The sequence below is a fragment of the Acyrthosiphon pisum genome, chromosome A3, assembly GCF_005508785.2.
Source record: "Acyrthosiphon pisum isolate AL4f chromosome A3, pea_aphid_22Mar2018_4r6ur, whole genome shotgun sequence".
In the NCBI taxonomy this organism is placed as follows: domain Eukaryota; kingdom Metazoa; phylum Arthropoda; class Insecta; order Hemiptera; family Aphididae; genus Acyrthosiphon; species Acyrthosiphon pisum.
This window is the reverse complement of record NC_042496.1, coordinates 20,492,703-20,509,765: the sequence shown is the minus strand read 5'-3', so window position 1 is coordinate 20,509,765 and position 17,063 is coordinate 20,492,703. Positions and strand designations below refer to the sequence as shown.

General features: G+C 27.4%; 1 protein-coding gene across 1 annotated transcript; it reads right to left on the bottom strand.

Moving 5' to 3' along the window:
• Positions 1 to 471: 471 nt before the first annotated feature.
• Positions 472 to 16,052, bottom strand: LOC100160762 (alpha-tocopherol transfer protein). Its single transcript, XM_001945130.5, has 6 exons — positions 15,571 to 16,052; positions 11,548 to 11,704; positions 7,950 to 8,205; positions 3,925 to 4,035; positions 1,063 to 1,168; positions 472 to 981 (listed from the first exon to the last, which is right to left on the bottom strand). The coding sequence occupies exons 1-6, from the start codon at positions 15,704 to 15,706 to the stop codon at positions 869 to 871; spliced, it is 879 nt and encodes a 292-aa protein (XP_001945165.1). The 5' UTR covers positions 15,707 to 16,052; the 3' UTR covers positions 472 to 868.
• Positions 16,053 to 17,063: the final 1,011 nt, after the last annotated feature.

The window sequence follows — 17,063 nt, the reverse complement described above, 5'->3', positions numbered from 1 at the left end:
GGATTTTTTCAATGTATAAATAGTCATGGCTTAAGCCCCCCCTCCCCATATTGAACCAATTTGCGCTTATGAGTTAGCATAATTTCTTTATACTTGTTATTATTATTATATGATTAAAAATAAACTATTTAATAATTTCCATTATTATATCACACAAAAAATGTACTTATAACAATCACACACATTTTTGGGAGACTACTCAGCCAACCTCCACATGGTGTCTTCTGGGTAACGCTAATAGGCTTAAGGGACTCAACTCAAACAACCTAAAAATATTGGTCGGACTGAACTCCGATAACCCAAAAGTATTTGCGGGACTCAATTCAATATTTGGGACTCAATTAAATGTTATCCGGATTGAATTATACAACAAAATAATATTTAATAATAATATGCAAAATAAACATTTTTCAAAAAATTGATTTAGAACCTTTTCATTCTGAGACGACGCTTTATCTAAGTAAAAAAAAATTGAAAAAATGTATAAAATTATACTTGTATTCAAAAATTGCTTGAGCTATAAAATGGTAATTTCAAAATATTACAAAAATCAATAATCAATAACGCACTAAACTTCTAACTTGTAATCAAGTATACAATCATAATATGACAAACACAACTCTTAAATTAAATTATTGTAATATTAGTGTACCCAATTCACTTTAAACTATGTTAAGATGCCTATCGATAAAAACACAGTAATCTAAAAATAATTATCACAACCTATAATAAATTAAATTTTAAAACAATTTAATTTCACAACGATAAGTTGGCATTTTTTTATACTTAGTGTTCTAAATTGTTTTAAAATGTAAACTTAATGTGTTTCATAAAATACGTTTTTCTTAAAATATTAAATTGGTATAGTTTATTCGTCATCTTGTTCAAGTCGGTGATTCACATACATCATTTGGTTGTTCAATACTTCATTCTGCTCAAGAAAATCATCACGAATATCGACCAAGTCATTGTAAAGTTCATCTAATGAATAAAATAATAAAAATAATAATTACATAATTTCTTAACTTTTGTACTATTGAGTGCGTGGGAGCTGATCATTACCGTTGAAAAAACTATGCGATTTTCCTGACCCTCCCACCTCTGCTGGCAGTTCATTTCTCGATATGTAATTGAATATATCTTTTGAACCGACTGGATGAAGCGTTATCTGAAAAGGATCACATGAAGTTTTATTAATTAACTAGATAAACCGCTACCTATATTAGTAATAAATAATAATATAGTTATAGACTATAAGTTATATCAATATAAAACTATTCAAAACTGCTGTTGCACTCAACACAATGTCATGTTTTTTCATATTATGCTGTTCTTATAGTAATTCAAAAATAATATGTACAGAAAATACAAGGTTTTAATTTTTATCTTTATTTTAGTCTGCAATACAATAGTGAAATAATCGCCATGGTTAGGTAGAAATATAGGCTGATACAGTAATGCGATAGAAAGGTCACCTGCAACCTTAAGTTATTACTTATGTATGGTTGATTCTTTAATCGAAGAATATCTAAGTTTTCAAAAACTACTACAGCTTTTTTAATATAATTTTCTTACATCATTTCAAGTCGTTAAAAAACAAAAATGTTGAAATAAAATGATATTTTTTACTAATATATCTGTATTAATAGGTATTATTATACCTGTATCATATAATTGTTTTTCAATTTTTTGCATGTCTAATGACATACGTGTATCATGTCACATTCCGAACAAAATATTTTTTGAGTATTTCGATGTAGGTATTAAAAATTAAAGTTGAATTTCGAACGAATAGTAAATATTATAGTTATAAGTCGTATTCCGCGGTTAATCGCCTTTTTCTACATGAAATTAATTCCACACTAACAATGTCCGACCGAATGAGTTTCTAACCGTTGTTATAAACATGGGTAAATCATTATCAATTGGATTTTCACTATTTCGATAAATCGAGTATTAATTTTATCAAACCACGCCCGAATTAATAGTCGGTAACATTCCTTTGGAAACACTTAGCGAATCTAAATTCCGTAGTTTCGTGAAACCAATCAAAACACATCGGACAAATCGAATTTACTGAAAACTTACGTTGCTGAAGTTTACTATGGGGCGTCTTTGAGCAAATTAAAAACTCATTGGGAAAAAACTGATTTCAATTTCGACAGATGAAGCCACAAACTCGCGCTGGTGTGTCATCGAAAATTTATTTATTGGGAAATTAACGGTATTGCTTCCAAAGTGCGAATCGTTCAACTGTGGCTAGATTCATAAATTATAGCATCACTACATTATTTTGTAATTATTTAGGATAAAACGTATTTTTATTAAATCAATAATTGTTTGTAGATAGGTAGATAGTTCTTCTCTAGTTGTCTAATTATATATATACATTTTTGAATGAACATAAACACATCATTCATGATCAAATTTCAAAACCATTCTTTTTTTTCATTTCAATTTGTAGTGCATATTTAAACATTATTTATGCAATTATATATATTTCGGAATATAATTCTAAATATTTGCATACATATTATTTTAATAGTATTTTTACTTCATATAATACGTAGTCTGTGCAAAATGTTGGTTCACTACAAACTCTGCTCAACTAAACTTAAAATGTGTTAATTTTTTTAATATCGTTTTATTTATTATTATCAAAAAAATATTTTTACGTGGGTCGTATAGGTACAATAAATAAATATATTATTGTAATTGAATAGCATTAAATATTGATAATCATAAAAAAAAACTTGAGAAGGAAGTACCTATCACTTTTTTATTTCACATTCAAATAATTGTATTGTTCAAAAACATATCATGCTTTGGAATATATGAAACTAAATATAAAATGTCATTAAAAATTTAATTTATTTTCAAATATATTGTTTTGTAATAACATCACATTAAGTTAAATAATATTTTCAAAAACCTTTATACTTTTCGAGATAATTATTATATAAGGGAATCAACCAGTATATATTTAACAATAAAATAATATTATGTTGTGTTTTTTTTTTTACTATTGCTAATAAGTAATATTATAATAATTAACTATAATTAATTTAACAGTTATATAGGTACGTATACACTTATGAATTATAATTAATAACACTACGTTCACTGTATCTTAAGGCATAACCGGTCATCTGGACAACACGTCTATTGATATGAAATAAATAGTGGTTTTTCAATAATAAATTATACATTTATAGTTTATAGGTATAAGTGTTATATGCGAGCATAATCGTATTATTATATGCTCGCATTTGCAACTAGACTATTGATAGCATGATACTATTAAAAGATATATATCTATATCTGAGGGTTCCTGAGCCTTTTGATTGTGAGGGGAGAGTAGAACATTTTATTTAATTTATAAATTAAAAAATTAGTCAAATAATCATTTAAAGTAGGTATACATAGTAATAATTTATAAAAATAATTATTTGCAATAATATATGTTTGATTTGTTTATTATTATGGCTTATAAAACAAAATGTTATTCAAATTTCAATATTCAACACTAATGTAAATACAGTATAAAACTTAATCTATCAAAAAAAAAAAAAAAACACCCAATAGAAGGAGGAAATCGCCATGACATAGAAAACCTTGTATCGCCCATTTATGCTTACTAATATAGACATAATATGTAATAGGCTAATTGTATGTATTAGCGTAATTCCTCATTTAATTTGAATTGTAACTTGTAAGTTAAAAATATGGATTTAAATAGATAGTTATTTCTTGGTTATATAACATGCTATTGGGTAGGCAAATTAAATTAGGTATTATAATTTATAATACGATAAAATATAGATAGAGATTACAATATTTTATACTGTTCAAATTTTTTTTACATGCAATATTATGATGTACACATCCCTTAGTTGTATATGTGTATATTAAAATTGCATTTACCTTTTCTAATAATTCTTGATTAGCGAATCGTGTTACCATTTTCATAATCATTTGAGTAGCCGATCCTGCATTTAAAACATGCACAGCCTTTAAACGAACTGGTAGACCAACCTACAAATATAATAAGTGTATTAATTTACGTTAGTTTTTATATTTTGTAATAACTGATGGCATACAAGTTGTAATAATTCGCTTTGTCGATAACTTCGACTAACTGCCTTGGTTTTTTTTTTTTATTATTATTTTAATTCGAAATATACAATCTATATCGCATGACATAATAAGTATATACGATAAGAGACAAGCTACCTTGTTAGATTTTAATGTAAAGTAACATCAGTTAAACGAATTTGTTTTATAAATTACTCAATATGTTTTATAAATTACTCAATATATAGTTATAGTCATAGGCGCAAATAGGCTAATTATTTTGGGGGGACTAAAGCCCCTCCTATAATATTTTCTGAAAATGATATATGCTCAGTACTAATTATTGACTTTTAAATTGGGGGGACCAAGTCCCCCCAATCCCCCACCTATTTGCGCCAATGGTTATAGCATTATTATTTCACAAGAAGAATTTAAAAATACAACTATAAATATTAATTATTAAATCTGAAATAATGAAAATCAAGAAATTACGTCATAAACAAAATTAAATTAGGCCACCAGTAATAATAGTTTCTGTATAATCGTTTAATCTATACTATATATATATTATATTTCTTTATCATCTATAGACTGAACAGTCAACACTCAACACCTACTGAAGTACTAAACCATTTCCCATAAAGTGATATCAATAGATTTTTTGGGACTCGGGGAGGGGTTTTAACTTCGTTTTCAACCTATATATATTGCTAGGGTGGCTCGCACATAAATTTTATTTCGGTTAATGAAAATTGAAAATGTTTTTGTTTGTATAATAATGTAAGGTTGTCATCATTGGTTACAGATGGTAAAATAGTTATTATGATTGGATATAATTTTCTTCAACTTTGTGTTTGCCTTCAATAGTTCAATGTAAGATCAAATTATTGTAAGTAACATATATTATATAATATTAGAGGCAATGTGTATGGTTGACGTTTATATACCTATTAAAAAAAAATACTCGACTGATTCGACAAAAAACAATAGAATATATTTCAACTGAAGCAAAATGGAAACGATATATCTATAATCTATAACTATATCTTAGATTATATCTATAGATACATTACTATATTATAGATTATAGTATCAGCTTTATACAGTTATATTATTAGTACCTAATATAATAATAATAATTTATTACATATAGTTGGTAATCGATATTCAGATATTTACCCGAATCCGTTCGAATTCCTGAATGACCATTTTTCAATAAGATCATTTCACAAAAAATTAATATTCTAAATCATTTTCATTTGAATTAATTTTTCTTTATTCAAAAATGTTAATATTATAGGTTATAGTACTATAATATAGGTAATATGATAGTATATTAAAAAATAAATAAAATAATAAAAAGACAATATAAATGTAACAAAATTATTGTGTAAAATTGTACGATATTGTTCTTGAAACTATTTCAGATTTTTCACTGTTCCGAGCATACTAAAAACTTGAGTAAAATCCTGGATAATATTAAATATTTTCAATTATTAAAAGAATACAATTCACCAACTCCGTAGTTTGGTTGTATATGTAATATAATATACACTAGCAGTCATTTATTGTGTTTAAATTTTAAATACAACGCCATAGTAACTGGTTTTGGCATAGGCAACATTTTATACAAAGTGCCTACCTAATTCACATAAAAAAATATTTTTAAATAGTTTGATGATAATTAGTTTTGAGAATTTAATGTTATAAGTTATAAAAAATAAAAATAAAAGTAACTGATCAACTACTCTCATTCGAGATTTGAATTTTAAATTATATCAAAATATTCCAAAAAAAGAATTGTTATTAAAAATTAACCTTTAAAGTTTCATCCAGAAACCTGTTACCTGCAGGAATCCTTTTTTCCTAAAAGTTCCATTTTCTACGTATTAAAAACACAATAATAATCGTTATTATCGCCTCGTGCATTATTATATGGCAAACAATTTTCTCCAGATACTTATGCTGGGTTGTATAAACAATTTATTAAATTTAATGGTTCACTAAAAATTTAATGGACTAATCGTGAACCACTAAATCTTGTTTAAGGGATCATTAACTCACTATTGATTCATTAAAGTTTTGTGTAACCCGGCATTAGTGTCTTTTTTATCAATTTTATTTTTATTTTTTCTAATCACGTATTTAGATATGATACCTACTACTAAATATAGTTGTAGTTATACATAGGTACGTTAAAAGTTGCAGGGGGGTGGAGTGGCTGAGCGGACTAAGTCGTCGGTCGCGACGTGCCCCGTTGCAGGTTTGAACTCGGCCACGGGCGGCATTTTTCTTCGGGCAGTCACGGTGTCCGGAAAGAGAGGTCACCATCCCCCACCCGGGCATGGTAGATACCTACGGTTGTCCACCCAAAAATTCTGCCAAAACAACCACACACGTGTTCAAAATCTAGTTGTCGAAGCCTCAATGCGTTCAAATATCCACATAATAACAGCATTGATTAAATATTTAATCAATGATAATAGTATGAAACATATAATAACAACTCGTAAATATTACATATAGCGTAAATGAACCAGTAATGTTTAGGTTATAAATCTACACTCTATAATAATAACATTTTCAAATACCTAAAGAAAATTATCTCAGGATTTTTGGTTTCGAGAAAATGGTCTTTCTGGAATACGCATTGGATAAGACGTATGATAACCAATAACCATCTACAAATATAATATTTTCATTTGCATTTTACAAATTATTATAGCCAATAGGTGCAAACCGTATCTAATATAGTAATATGTAATCATATGACATAATATTATGATCTTATTAAAAGGCACCATACCTGCTCGGCATACATTATCTGAGTATATTTTTTAATGATAAGTTCCCATTTTTTTTTCAATGTCAGCAAGTCACTTTATTTAGAAACTAGTTGGGTGACATTCTATAAGCGCCGTCTTCTCGACTTCGCTATGATATTATATGTAAGCGTTTAAGGTCGTTACGGGCCAACCAAATGCATGGGAAAAGTCAAGAGGCACATGATATCACTTACATAACACAGAGTTCCAGTTTAAAGGTGGCCTGGTGGGAGGACACGACATCGGGGCCCACATACGTATTGGATTCGTACAGTTGTAGACTTAAATGATTCATTTTAGTACCTAGTCGTTTGTATTATTTAGAGTGAAAAATATTACATTTTAAGATATACTATATAAAAAAGGTGGGCAAGTTGGTACCGTTTTTCTGTACATTGAATATTGTGTATATAACTGTAAAGTATGTGTTAAAATGTTAACTTCAGACGCTCAAAATTGTTTTTAATTACATCAATAACAACTTATGATGAACCGTGTATTCAATTTTCAAAATGTTCTGACCAAGCAAAAAATTATTCATCGTCTATCGACAATAATAATTGATAAAAAATCAAAAATTTCAAACTACTCAAAAAGAGTCATAATATTTTTAAATGTCATTATATGTAATATATCGAAAATTTTCATATAAATATTTTGTGAACATTTTAAGTACCTACCTACGGTTATTACTTATTAGTTATTTGTTAGAATAACACCTAACGATAGTATTGTTTGAAACAAAAAAATACCTTAGTGGAACAAAGAAGGAAAAAAACAATTTTATTTTACAGGCTACAGGAATAAGGATATAAAAACCAGACTGTATTATTATTTCCATTTATTGGGTCCTACAGTCTATTATTCACCCTACACCCTTAGAGCTAGAGGTCGGGCTCGATAATACAAGGTTCTAGGTACGTTTCAAATTTAAATATAACCTACTATATAGTATAGTTATATAGCTTGGTACTACTATATACATAATATAATGTTTAAATTATTATTGCCATTATTGTTATAATGACTATAGTTCAAATTTCCACTTACCTCCAAGAATTTCAACATTTTACTAGCGATTCCAATGGGTATTTTAACAATATGGCGCCAGTTCAACCCTTTGGAATCTACTACGATAACCATTCCGTCACACGTACCGTACTTCAAAAGCGTATAGTTCATCCACATAACGAGGTACTTGAAAAGTGATAAGTATTCAAACATTTCGTGGTTCGTATCTTGAAACATCATGAATAGAACTCGATCGGTTTTGTCCGTGTTTACAGTAGGCATTTGACCAATGCTCCTGTACGAATTAAAAAAATAAAACTAAATGTATTTGTGTATATAATACGTATCTCGTCACATACAAATTATTTAACCACAAAAACACCGGATATTTCTTTTCAATAAATGTACAATCTCACCACACGTATTATTATAATCCTATAGGATATCTAAAAGCTTAGTACAAAATTTTAAAATTGAAACCAATACTAAAAAGTATTCCCCTCACTGAGCCAGAGTTAAATATCTTGATTTTATATTATCCACTTGATAGAAATTTCTAAATGTCCAAGCTAATAATTATGTTAGTAAAAAGAAATTCTTACCCCGATTGTTCTTTATAAAAATAAGAGAATAATAATACTATGGCCGTGGGTTATATTGAACTATGTAGGTACAATGGGTACATATATAATTATCTCGAACACTCGAGTACCTAGTTTGTTTTATGAATTATATGTTTAAGATTAAAATTAGCTATGGATAAATATTCATTATATACAAGGAGATTTTGTTTATTTGCGATAATCGTTTTTTCAGTTAAAATTGTTGTGATATTTTAAAAGAAAGATATTTTATTATACACTTCTTGAATTTACGATATCATGTAATACCAAATAAAACAAATCTATGTATACATGAGAATGACTGTTTAAATCAAAATATATGTACATGCCAAACCTTTGTAAAAATAGTTAAAAACTATAAATACTTAGGTACCTATAGAAATGTGTCATAATCTTAAATGGAATGACCATATAAAATGTTTAACAAATAAATTAAGAAAACTTATGTATGCATTTAAAAATTTAACAGATATCTTAGAACTTAAGACAATTAGAGTAGTGTATCAAGCATTAATAGAATCCATAATTAGATATGGTATTTATATATGGGCAGGTACGTATGACACAACTATAGATCCATTAAAAAAAAATCCAAAACAAAATACTAAAAATTATCCTAAAAAAAGACTCAAGATACTACACAAAATATTTATACAATGACATGTATGTACTACCAATAAAAAAATTATTTTATAAAGCGTCGGTAATTTACATAATTAAAAATAACCTTACTTTTAAAACTGAACACGGACACGTCCGATGCTAAGCAAATATCTAATATCAAAGTACCAACTATGCACAAAAAATTAACACAATCCACATACTTATATATTGGTCCAAACATTTTCAATATACTACCAATAGAAACTAACACAGCAACTCTTTTAAGATTCTTAAAAAAAAACTTACACTTTGGCTATTGCAAGAGCCAAGAACAAAATATAGACAGACTCATAACAAACGTATAGGATTACTGTATTATTTATCATATTAGTTGTACGACTTTAGTAATTATTGTTAATTTTTAGTTTTATATTAACATATTACATTGTATTATTTAACTACACAATGTTTTACATATTATATAAACAAAGAGAAAAAAATATATATTACTTATATTATTAATATTATAGTTAGGTATGTGAGAAATGTATATAAGTATTACAAATTGTAAATATTTAATTTATAAGAACTATTTAATGTATTTATATTTCAAATTGTGAACTCATGGGCCCCCACACAAACGTGTTTAGTAGGGCCCATTATCTTCTTGAAGAATAAATAAAAATTTAAAAAAATTTTTTAAAAATACTATAATATTACTCCAAGAAACTCGAGATTATTTTTAATATAATATTATTATATTATCATCAACGTGATTTACAATTTTCTTGACGTATATTGTTTAGTTAGATATTTAAAACTAAATAAATAATAATTTTGAAAATTGTACAAAACCTAAATGAAAAATAAATATTTAAACGTAGAAAATATCACTTTATTAGAGTAGTCATATAATACCTTTCTGTCTACTGTAGACTTTAATTATAACAACATGGGTACTATCTTTTTACTAGCTTACATAAGTACCTACTACCTACGCTGAACTGGTCAATGATTAGCATCGAGGTTGCCAACTAAATACTACATATAGTAATAATACTTAATATGCATTATTCTGAAAAGCCAAAGGACGCTAAGCAAACAAACAAACGCATAAACAGTAAACTTATTTCATAAAAACTGAATCCTAAAAAATAAAATAATGATAATATTGTTAAGTGAATGCTGAATACAAAGATAAATAGGTACTTAAGTAATTTGGACCAATCAATATGTTATGTATACAAGTATACCTAGTCATTATTTCCACCTCGGTAAAATACTACAAGTTCTTGAATTAATTACTAGGCAGTACGCATTAACAGTACACATTAACATAACTAAAAATAAATCTTTTCAAACAAATATAGTTAAAACATTTACAAGTACCTAACCTATACATAAGATACACAAAAATGATTTGACAAAAACGTATCATCACAAATCAGTCAATAAACTTTATAAAATTTAAATTTTTCTTTTTCTTTAAAGGGTCAGCCATTAAGTCGACAATACTGTTGTACACTTAATAAGTACTAGTTTACGTATTAAAAGACACTAAATAGATATCACTGTTTACCTCTTGGTTTGAACTTTAAATTTTACACTTATGACTCCCCGATTTCAAGTAATCGTTTAGCGACTCAAGGCCATAATTTATAGGTACTTGTTTTATTATAAGGAAATTATCTATTAAGCAATTTCCTATATAAGCACTGCAAAATTTAGGGAATCTAAAAAAAATATTAGTTGCTTAATAAAAAAATGTATTTTGTATCTAACATGATAATGATTAGGACATTTATATTAACTATCATACTTGATAAACAAAATTAAAACTATATTTGAATAGATAAAAATAATATAGATCATACTGCAGACCGCAGTAATTCAAAATCATAAAACGCTTATTTAAATGTTTGTTTTTTATTGAAATTAGAATAATATTGACTTTGTATTAAATATTACATTTTCAGATCGTTGATATAAAAATAACAAATTTCCAAATGTCTATCCAAACAATAAAAGTTGCATATTATATTAAAAGACACTTTCCAAGACACATTCCTTTTAGTTTTCACAATTTGTTTATTTATAAATATATTACGAAGGATTACACTTTTAACCCCTAAGCTTTAAGGCCTAAGGGCTTAGATACAATATCTATGTCGAATTTCCCTATTTAAATATGTGTGAAAAATTATTTAAATTACCTCTTTCTCATAATAAAAAACAACACATATAGGTAATGGTTCACCAAAAGGTTCAGGCTCTATTCAGTATCTAAGAGTATTTTTTTTTTTATATTGGATAGGGTTGGGGAAATTGTAGTTGTTAGATCGCACGCCACAGTCATGGTCTTATTAATATTAGTAAATAATAATTAAACCAATCGTAGTTGAATTACTTACAAGCAATTATAAGTCAATTCTATATCCTCGTCTAATGGATCCAATTCACAAAATACTTGTGGAATCCTGAAGTGGAATCGGTAACATCTCTGAATGGTCTTTTTGGCTAATTCTAAATCAAAATTACAGCTGTGTAGAAATGCCAAATATTTTTTGTCTGAAAAAAAAACATCTATCATAAGTAAATTTACTAAATAATTTAATCATAGTCATGTGTAATGACTACGGATATAAAATGAATGTTCGATGAAGCTATATAATATATAGGTATAATATATTATATTCGATTTGCAAATTTCAAAGCTATAAAAATATTTTTTAATAATACATTTTTCAGAAATTAAATATCATTGGCTAGTTTATAATTCATTATCTGTGTTCGGTACCCACTATAGATATTTATGTAAGCACCTACTTAGTCATATTCCTAATCAACGAATAATACACACAGTTTTTTGAGCTAAAAATAACATCAATTGAATTCTACATTATCAATATTCAACTACATACCTACGTAAAGTATCTAAAAAAAAAAAATGTGATCTTTTAAAAATAATAGAATATATTCCAGTATAATTTAACAAACATAAAATTGTATATTACACATCACCTAATCGTTCAAGAAAACAAAGCAAAAAATAGTTTAAGTAAAACTAATAAAATACCTACCAAACCTATTTAAAATTTTAAAATTAAGGAAATAGGTAAAATAAAGTGAATAATATTCACATGTTAAATATACCAGTAATTTACGCGGGTAACCATGACATACGCGGACGAATTAATTATAAGATAAAATTTAAAAATTAAAATCACTTTGAAAAGATGACCTTTATAATGGAACATAATTTATAAAAGATTTTACGTCGTTGTCTATATTGCTATCAGATTATGTAAATTTATGCACAAGCACTATTTATACAACATTTGAGAACATATAATTGATCTGTATAATTTTGGTACATATAATTTGGTACGTATAGTTATGAGATACCTAGACCATAAACATGTAACAAGCTTTGTCAATATAAATATTATTATACCTAACCTAACCTAACCTAACCTAGGTATAATAATATTTTATTGAAGTGGAAATCAACTCTATTTTTTTTAATCATTACCGGTGCTATGTATTTAGATAAGATACCTACTACTAAATATACGTCATGCAGTTATGCATGGGAACGTTAAAAGTTACAATACACCTATTATGTTCTAAAAATACCAAAATATCCTAAATTATTATTTTTTAAATAAAATCATCAAATTATAAATAATAATATATTTATAAAAACTATTTTATATAATTTTTTGTCATAACATTTTTACTTTTTGTGTTATTCTTATTATAATTATTAGAACATGTTATTATTAAAAGATGTATTTTTCTCTAAAATATTATGTTCTAAAAAATAAATAAAATAATTGCAGTACAATTATATAAATCCAGTATATAGCTAGTATTTTTTATTCATCGACTATTATAGGTAATCTAAATATAGTTTTTTTGGAAATGAAACAACGAAAGTCAAATTAGTATCAAAGTAAACGTACCCCTAAAAAAAAAAATCACTAGATTATCAGAAAAAATGTATAAATAAATATAATAGGTAATAAAAAAAACTATGAAGTTTTAAATATTTTTGTCCAAGCAATAATAGACTTACGTTAAATTCACTTATGCCGAGGATAACTTTTAATCGTGAGATGTTGCCCGTTAAAAGTAATTTGTGCGCAATCATAAGTTATAGATTATACGATTATAGATCGTAACTCGCAAGCAACTATTCGGTCTTATCAATTTGTTGATTTAATTTGTAACAACATTCATTGCTAAATTCAATTTACGTTCAAAATCTATTTTTTTTTTTTCGTGTATTTTTTAACATTTAAGTGCATATATTTATGCATATTTTCTAGTGCATATTTGATTAGTATTTATACAAATGCGAGCTTTAGTTGTCAGTTATTACTGATTTGTCGAGAGTAGAATTTTACATTCATTAAGTACAAAAAAATTTGATTTTCTCGGAACACTACGCGGAAACAAATCTTCACCGATCTGGCGATCTACCATAGGAAAGAAAATAATAAATTGAGTGCCGGTACCTATACGGCTATACAAATACTAATCCACAAATAACAATTGACAATAATATATTATATGCGAGTATACATATTATATAAATTAATACACACTATACATACTACACGGTAAATCACAAGCAACCTCACCCCCAGGGCCGTATTTGAACATTTTGCGCCCCGGGGCAACACATTTTGCCACCCCCTAAAAAAAGGTATTTCTTAAAATGTAAAGTATTTTTTGTGGCATAAATGTGGTCAGATTTATTTTGGAAACCTTTATATTTCAATGAGTTAAAAACAATCAGTGATTCAAGCAGAATTTGTCGGTCGGACTTAGTTTCAAAGTTATACACTAGTCCGCGAGTTTGCGAATTTCCGCCCGTCATGTTTTTTTTTTTTTAAATTACTTTATTAACAATACAATATAAAGTAAGTATAATAATTAAATTCTGAAATATCTGATTCCACCGAAATGTTAAGGAAAAAACTCACATTTACAAACAAAAAAAATTAAAAATGTTATTTTTGGTATTTTAAACGAAATAACAAGATTTTGTAGTTTTAACGTTTATTAACCATAACTTACAAAGAAAATTTGACAGACTTTATTAAAGTACCATCATACTAAGCATACAAAACACACATTTCAAAGAAAAAAATTCTTTAAGCTATCCCTAAACTGCATTCGTTGCAATATTTAATATTTTCATGTATTGGTTATCTCTTAAATCTCTAGGAAAACCAATATGTTAAATAAACATAATATTATAGTTTTTGTAAAAAAAAAGTAAAACAAAAATTAATACAATGATTTCTTTATAAGCGTTTAATTTTTTTTTCTTATTGTAAAAATCAAAAAACAAAAATCTATTAAATACACAACCAAGAAAAGAGAATAAGGAATTCAAATGGGTTTTCAAAATTAAAATTTGACTTTTGGTACTGGGTTAATTTTTTTTCCGCTTATTGGTCTAAACTCTAAATGCACGTAAATACTACGAAAAAACGTTCCGTTTTCAACAACCTTAATAATATTTTATAATAATATAATCTAAATACATTTATTTTATAAGTTATAACTTTCTTCTAGATTGGAGATTTTAAAATAAAGTGATAATTATTAATTTCATCAAAATCTGCATTGCCTACTTTTTATTTCTGATTCCAACGCAAAACACCTTTCTTAGTTTATAGTTTACCTTAAATATTGTTTGTAATTATTAATATTATTTTCCGACTAATTGATGAAAACGATATACGTTTTTAGCTGTAATGTTTGCTTTTAATAGAAGGTTATAGTAAAAATAAAAATAAAAATATATAATATTAATTTATTTATTTTTTGATACAATTAATACACAATAATAATATGTCAACATAAATTTGCCGCCCCCTAAATTGACCATACAATTTGCCGCCCCGGGCAACAGAGTACACTTACCCCCCCCCCCTAAATACGGGCCTGCTCACCCCCTTTTAACACAAGTAAAAAAATCACTTAATATTTATATTAAACATGGGTGGTTCTCATTTGAAAACTAAGATTACATCGGCCATAGAACACTTCTTAAATTGCATAAATATCTATCATGTTTGAAAACATGGTCCCTATTTATATAAGTATAATATGTCTTAGCCCCACCCCCCCCCCCTCTCCCAATGATCGATGACCATTTCACACCATCGGAGTAATCATTCTTCAAGACGTTCTAACATTTTTTTTGGTAATTTGATATAGAAGTCCATACCCCCCCCCCCAAAAAAAAAAAAAACCCCTGTCTAATATCTAAGTAGGTACTTACAAATTCCGAAAATCAGCATTTGAGTAAATCAATTGTCAAATGAAAAAAAGTTTTGTGGGGGGGGGGGGGGGAGGTGACATCATGCTTGGCGAATCGCCCTGTTTGTTATACACTTGTACAGGTAGGTACTAACCCGATATAGGCGGCAAATTATCGTCGTCTTCTAAGCTCTCCTTTAACTTCTGGATATCGTCAAACGTGAGCTCCGGATATTTGCTCTGCTCTATTCGCAGGTATTCGCTGAACGGTGTCGACGAGGAATACGTCATGTCGATGTGTTTTCGATACGTAGGCTGAATAGTCACACTGTGTGACAAATATAGCGATTGTGACCGATGGTCACGATAAATAAAATACAACAATTTGTTCGCTATCCGCAGTCCTGGGTACTCGTAAAATTGGCACGTATCCCGCCGATTACAATCGAACGATATATTATTTTTTGGTGGTTTCACGTGAACGGCGTGGCGCGCAAACCGTTCACGATATATTATTGCAGATCGTGTCGGGTATATTCAAATAATAATAATATAAAATAATAATGTCGTTTCGTAAACCGTATATTATGTATCCTAGTCAGTCGAACGACCAAGTCACTCTGTGAGTCAATCTTCGACCAGTTTATTGGCAGTAGGTATAGTTATATGCAGATATATGGCACCATACTATTAGGCACCGACTTGGAGAAGGGCAAGGTCAACGTGAACGCCGCCACGGGCAAGAGAAACAATGGATCCCATTCAATACGTATAACGTACGTAATACATAATATATAGGTACCTTGTTCGTCGAACGAGTATAATATTATATTTTATTAATAGTGTCGCGTCAATTTTTTTTCAATATAATTTTTTAGGTTCAGTTACCTAATCCTTTTACAATGATGTTTATTTTTCTGTGTGTACGTCTTAAGATACTATTTATAGTAAAAAAAAAAAATGCTTCAACTTTGAGGGTGATATCTGGAGGAAAATTGGAGTCAGTACTACGGGGGTAAAAAGTGAACAATTCCGTGTACTTTTCTTAATATTTGGAAAAACATCTGCAGAGAAATATATTTGCTTCCGTAACACCGTTTAATTTTTTGAAAAATTCAATTTTATTATTATGCTATAATTCAAAAACAAATAACCGTAGGAACTTTAAATTTTCATCAAATATTTCTTATACATGATATCATTTTAAAAATATTTTGGCTTTTTTTCACTAACATTTTTAATTTTATAATTATATAATATATTATTTTATTTTTATACTTAAATATTATCCTCTGCCGAAAAGCTTAAAAATATAATACAAGATTCATCACAAATTTGACTTGCATCGATTGAAAAATATCGAAAAAATTAAATAATATGAACAATTTTCTTTTATAATTGCTTATAATTCAAATTTTAATAAAATTGGATATTTTAAAAAAAAAATAATAATTTTAGTTATTTTGCGGTAATTACATTTTTTGTAGGACTTTAAACTATATAGTATTTACCGTATAATATAATATTATTTTTAACTGTACCCAATGCATTAATCAAAGTTTTTGGAACGCCATATATTATATAGTACGAAGTTACGAATCTTTTCACTCGTCGTTATATACGCATACTTTTCAGTACTAAAATACTA